The sequence below is a fragment of the Mandrillus leucophaeus genome, unplaced genomic scaffold (assembly GCF_000951045.1).
Source record: "Mandrillus leucophaeus isolate KB7577 unplaced genomic scaffold, Mleu.le_1.0 Scaffold212, whole genome shotgun sequence".
In the NCBI taxonomy this organism is placed as follows: Eukaryota; Metazoa; Chordata; class Mammalia; order Primates; family Cercopithecidae; genus Mandrillus; species Mandrillus leucophaeus.
Window position 1 is genome coordinate 1176453 of NW_012102166.1, and position 5640 is coordinate 1182092.

Consider the following 5640-nt stretch of genomic DNA (forward strand, 5'->3'; position numbering starts at 1 on the left):
GACAAAGCAAGATTCCGAGTAAAAAAATGAAAAATAATTTAAAAAAGAGTCTTGGCTCAAATGCCAGATTCTCCTAAAATCTTCCTAAGTCAGAAAGGCAAATTAACTTTCTTGTCTATGTTACCAGGCACTATTTAAATGTATCTGATAGGGCCAGGCATGGTGCCTCACACCTGTAATCCCAGCATTTTGGGAGGCCAACCCGGGCGGTTGGAGGCCAAGTCAGGCAGATCATCTGAGGTCAGGAGTTCGAGACCAGCCTGGCCAAAATGGTGAAACCCTATCTCTACTAAAAGTACAAAAATTAGCCAAATGTGGTGGTGTGCGCCTATAGTCCCAGCTACTGGGGAAGCTGAGACACGAGAATGGCTTGAACCTGGGAGGCAGAGGTTGTAGTGGGCCAAGATCACACCACTGCACTCCAGCCTGGGCGACAGAATGAGACTCTGTCTCAAAAATAAACAAATGAATAAATAAATGGCTTCAAGTCTTTTTTATGTGTTTGTCTGCTTGCTTGAGACAGGGTCTTGCTCTGTTGCCAAGGCCGGAGTGCAGTGACATGATCCTGGCTTACTGCAACCTCCGCCTCCTGGGCTCAGATGATCCTCCCACTTCAGCCTCCTGAGTACCTGGGACTACAGGCATGTACAACCATGCAGACTAATTTTTTGTATTTTTTGTAGCGATGGGGCCTCACCACGTTGCCCAGGCTGGTCTCAAACTCCTGAGCTCAACTGATTTACACGCCTCAGCCTCCTGATGTGCCGGGATTACAGGCATGAACCACCGCTCCCAGTCCTCAAGTCTTATTACAATACTAATCAGCTGTAACAGGCAAGTATTTTCTAGCTACTTGATTCTTAATCTCATTCCCTCCCAATACTGGACAAAACAGACTACAAATTTAGACTCTAACTAAGTGGTTTCCGGAGCAAAGTGTTTTCAGATAGGTACTCAAGATTCCCTACTCTTGCTACACCACTAGGCTGTTCTCCCAGGCTCCCAGAACTCGGGTAACCCTTAAATAATGACACATATTCAAACCAGTATTCTTCCTAGGGCATCCTGAATAATATGGTTCTGTTTTCTGACGTGGGTGGACTTTTCATGCTCTACCTCAGTGGTTTTAAAACTTCAACCAACTATTTCTTCACCTGCTAGCGGTTACATGGTATTCGTTTTAAAATAACTCTTAAACTTGTATGTATCTACATTGCATGTATCACATATATACCCACTATTCTGTATAAGTGAAAATATGAAAGAGACATATGCTGGAAAGACCAAAAAGTAAAATAAAGAGAGCTTAAGAGACTTCTAAACAACTGAATCTTTTCCTTAAACACAAAAAAAATCCACCCAAAGGAATTTACAAATACAATGTAATCCCTGTATCAAAATCCCAACAACTTTTTTTGCAGAAATAGAAAAACCCATCCTAAAATTCACATCCCAAATCGCCAAAACATGCTTGAAAACAAGAACAAAGTTGGAGAACTCCCAGGTACTGATTCCAAAGTTTACTACAAAACGACAATAATCAAAACAGTGTGGTACTGGCAAAAAGACAGACATACAGACCAATGAAACAAAATAAAAGCCTAGAAATAAAACCCTTGCACATACGGCCAACTGATTGTCAACAAGGGTGACCAGACCACTCAATGAGGAAAGAAAATCTTTCAATAAACAATGCTAGGGGCCGGGCGTGGTAGCTCACACCTGTAATCTCAGCACTTTGGGGAGGCCAAGGCGGGCGGATCACGAGGGTCAGGAGATTGAGACCATCTTGGCTAACACAGTGAAACCCCGTCTCTACTAAAAATACAAAAAAAACCAGCCAGGCGTGGTGGCGGGCGCCTGTAGTCCCAGCTACTCAGGAGGCTGAGGCAGGAGAATGGCGTGAACCCAGGAGGCGGAGCTTGCAGTGAGCCGAGATCATGCCACTGCACTCCAGCCTGGGCGACAGAAAAAAACACTAGGGAAACTGGATATCCATAAGCAAAAGAATGAAGGACTCTTTCCTTACATGATATGCAAAAATTAACTCTAAATGAAATGAAAACTTAAACATAAGAGCTTAAACTATAAAACTCTCAGGTGAAAAATAAGAGAAAATCTTCATGACACTGGATTTGGCAACAAACTCTTGGACATGACACCAAGATCAAAGGAGACAAAAGAAAAAATAAATGATTTGCATTGAAACTTAAAACTTTTATTCATCAAAAGCAACCCCCAAAAAATGGGAAAAATATTTGCAAATCACATATCTGATAGAGGATTAATATCCAGAATACAAAAAGAACTCATACAACTCAATAACAACAACAAAACCAATGCAAAAATGGGCAAATGACTTGAATAGGCATTTCTCCAAAGATGAAAAGATGGCTGGTCAACAAGCACAATGCAAAGATGCTCAGTATCACTAATAATAAAAGAAATTCAAAACCACAATGAGATACCACTTCACACCAATTAGAACTGCTATTATTAAACACACACACAGAAAATGACAAGTGTTGACAAGAATGCAGAGAAATTAGAACCCTGTGCATTGCTAATGTCACAAGGATGTAACCATTGTGAAAGGCAGTATGGCATGTCCTCAAAATATTAAACTTAGAATTACCATATGATCCAGCAATTTCACTTCTGGTTATATATGCAAAAGAATTAATGCAGGGGCTCAAACAGATGTTTGCACACCAATGTTCAAAGCAGCATTTTTCACAACAATCAAAATGTGGAAATAACCCATGTCAACCAATAGAAGAATGGATAAACAAAATGTGTAGTATAGTATATACACATACAACGGGACGTTATTCAGCTTTAAAAAGGAATGAAACTATGATACATTCTACAACATGAACGAACTTGAAAATATTATGCTAAGTGAAATAAGCCAGATACAAAAGGATAAATATTGTATGATTCCACTTACATGAAAATACCTTGTGGCCAGGCATGGTGGCTCACACCTGTAATCCCAGCACTTGGGAGGCCAAGGCGGGTGGATCACCTGAGGTCAGAAGTTTGAAACCAGCCAGGCCAACATGGCGAAACCATGTCTCTACTAAAATACAAAAATTGACCGGGTGCGGTGGCTCACACCTGTAATCCCAGCACTTTGGGAGGCCGAGGCAGATGGATCACCTCAGGTCAGGAGTTCAAGGCCAGCCTGACCAACATGGCCAAGCCCTGTCTCTACTAAAAATACAAAATTAGCCAGGCATGTCTATTACAGGCTCATGTCTGTAATCCCAGCTACTCGGGAGGCCAAGCCAGGGAGAATCACTTCAACCCAGGAGGCAGAGGTTGCAGTGAGCCAAGATCACGCCATTGCACTCCAGCCTGGGTGACAGAGCAAGACTCTGTCTCAAAAAACAAAACAAAACAAAACAAAAAAAAAACAAAAACTAGCCAGGCATAGTAGCGGGCAGCCCTGATCCGGCAACTTGGGAGGCTGAGGCAGGAGATTCACTTAGAACCGGGAACAAGAAGTCGTAGTGAGCCAAGATCGCACCACTGCACTCCAGCCCGGGAAACAGAGTGAGACTCTGTCACAATTAAAAAAAAAAAAAAAAAAAAGAAAGAAAGAAAAAGAAAATACCTTGAGAAGTTAAATTCAGAGACAGAAAATAGAATGGGGGTTGCCAGGGGCTGGGGATAAAGAGGGATGAGGAATTACCGGTTTGTGTGTTTGTTTATTAAGACTTAGTTAAGGGCAGTAGTGAGAAGGGGGGAAGAGTACAATGGAGGAGTTAAAAAGTCCGATATACAAATCTGAAGTGTGGGACACATCAAATGGAAGCCAAGCATATTCCCACCTCCTTGTGTGGCAGATCCTAAAATACAGATGGACTGTGTCATTACTCTGAATCACCCTCAAGCCTTCGATGCGGCCCACACCCAAAGAAGGCACCATTAATAATCTACCATGTACTTAAGATTCCTCCCAATACAGTACTCAGCAGCCACACCCGCCAAATAAATCCATGATGAGACATCTGCCATCCTTGCCTTAATATAACTGACCTCTGAGAACAAATCTGCCCTCCTCTTCCTTCTGCAGGAACCCTTTCTCCTTTCCTTTCTGTAGAGTTTCTCCTATGACAGGCCCATTTTGGCCCATGTGCAGTGCAAGTAGGCCGATATGCTCAGTCTCACTGTTAAAGAAACAGATAGTAGAAATAACTCCGAACTTCTTAGTTTTGGAAAGAATATCAAATTCCACCAAGTTGCAAGTCATTATTTTACAGAATGGAAACTTAAGCCTTGACTAGAATGATGGTTAATCTGGTTCTCCCAGCAGAGAACCCATATATTAAGATAAACTAGCCTGGCTCTCTTTAAAAATTAAGTGAACAAAATGAGAAATGCTTTTCACAAGTTAATTTTTAAAGTAAATGTACACGGTGTATATTATTTTATGATGTCTAAAATATCAACATATTGGATTTTTTGCAAAAGCCCTTTACTACCTATGCATACAAAAAAAAGTTCTTCCCTTGGGTGATTTAATAGACCTAGTAAATGTCAGATAACTTAAATATTTTGGCTAACAAGAGATACAATAAAGTCTATGATTCTGATCTGAATTCATTGCCCTATACCCTGACCACTGCAGAGAACGCAATAAAGTAAGAGGATGCTGTCACGCTTGCTTCTTAGCTTCTTTTGCATTCCTCTGTATCTTATTCCATTTACAACAATTTATCTGCATGACATACCAAGAACCCATAAAATAACCCTGAAATTATTTATACATTTATTCAAACTTATAAAAGAAACCTAAGCACATAGAAAATTGGAATTCATCTAAAATTTTTTTCAAAATTAAATTAGGAAATTATGTGACTACCACTTGATGGGCTTCTGTGCTGCATTAAAAAATGACAATGGCGGCCTGGTGTGGTGGCTCACGCCTGTAATCCCAGCACTTATGGAGGCGGAGGCAGGTGGATTGCCTGAGCTCAGGAGTTCAAGACTAGCCTGGGCAACATGGTGAAACCCCGTCTCTACAAAAATACAAAAAATTAATCAGGCGTGGTGGCGTGTGCTGTAGTCCCAGCTACTCTGGAGGCTGAGGCAGGAGAATTGCTCAAACCCGGGAGGCGGAGGTGGGAAAAAAATACACCAAAACCATACATTATTGTATTCAGGTGAAATGAGACTGAGGCTGGGCACACCAGCTCACACCTGTAATCCCAGCACTTTGAGAGGCTGAGTTGAGTGGATCGCTTTAACCCAAGAGTTCGAGACCAGTCTGGGACCAGTTCTGAGCCCAGGAGTTCAAATCAAGTGGATCACTTGAGCCTGGGAATTTAAGACCAGTCTCGGCAACATGGCTAAACCCGGTCTCTACAAAAAACTTTTCAAAAAAAATTAGCCGGGGCTGGGTGCAGTGGCTCATGCCTGTAATCCCAGCACTTTGGGAGGCTGAGGTGAGTGGAACACCTGAGGTCAGGAGTTCGAGACCAGCCTGGCCAACATGGTGAAACAAACCCCCCCATCTCTACTAAAAATACAAAAATTAGCTGGGTGTGGTGGTGCGTGCCTCTGGTCTCAGCTACTCAGGAAGCTGAGGCAGGAGAGTTGCTTGAACACGGGAGGCGGAGGTTGCAGTGAGCC

The 5640-nt window shown here is 42.2% G+C and overlaps 1 protein-coding gene across 1 annotated transcript in view; it reads right to left on the reverse strand.

Annotated features, from left to right (window-relative positions):
- Nucleotides 1-4258, reverse strand: part of UBE2G1 (ubiquitin-conjugating enzyme E2G 1) — a 70002-nt gene extending 65744 nt beyond the window's left edge. Inside the window, exon 1 of the mRNA XM_011980458.1 lies at nucleotides 4045-4258. Within this exon, the coding sequence (XP_011835848.1) occupies nucleotides 4045-4258 (214 nt within the window). The remainder of the gene's footprint in view (nucleotides 1-4044) is intronic.
- Between the last annotated feature and the right edge of the window lie 1382 nt (nucleotides 4259-5640).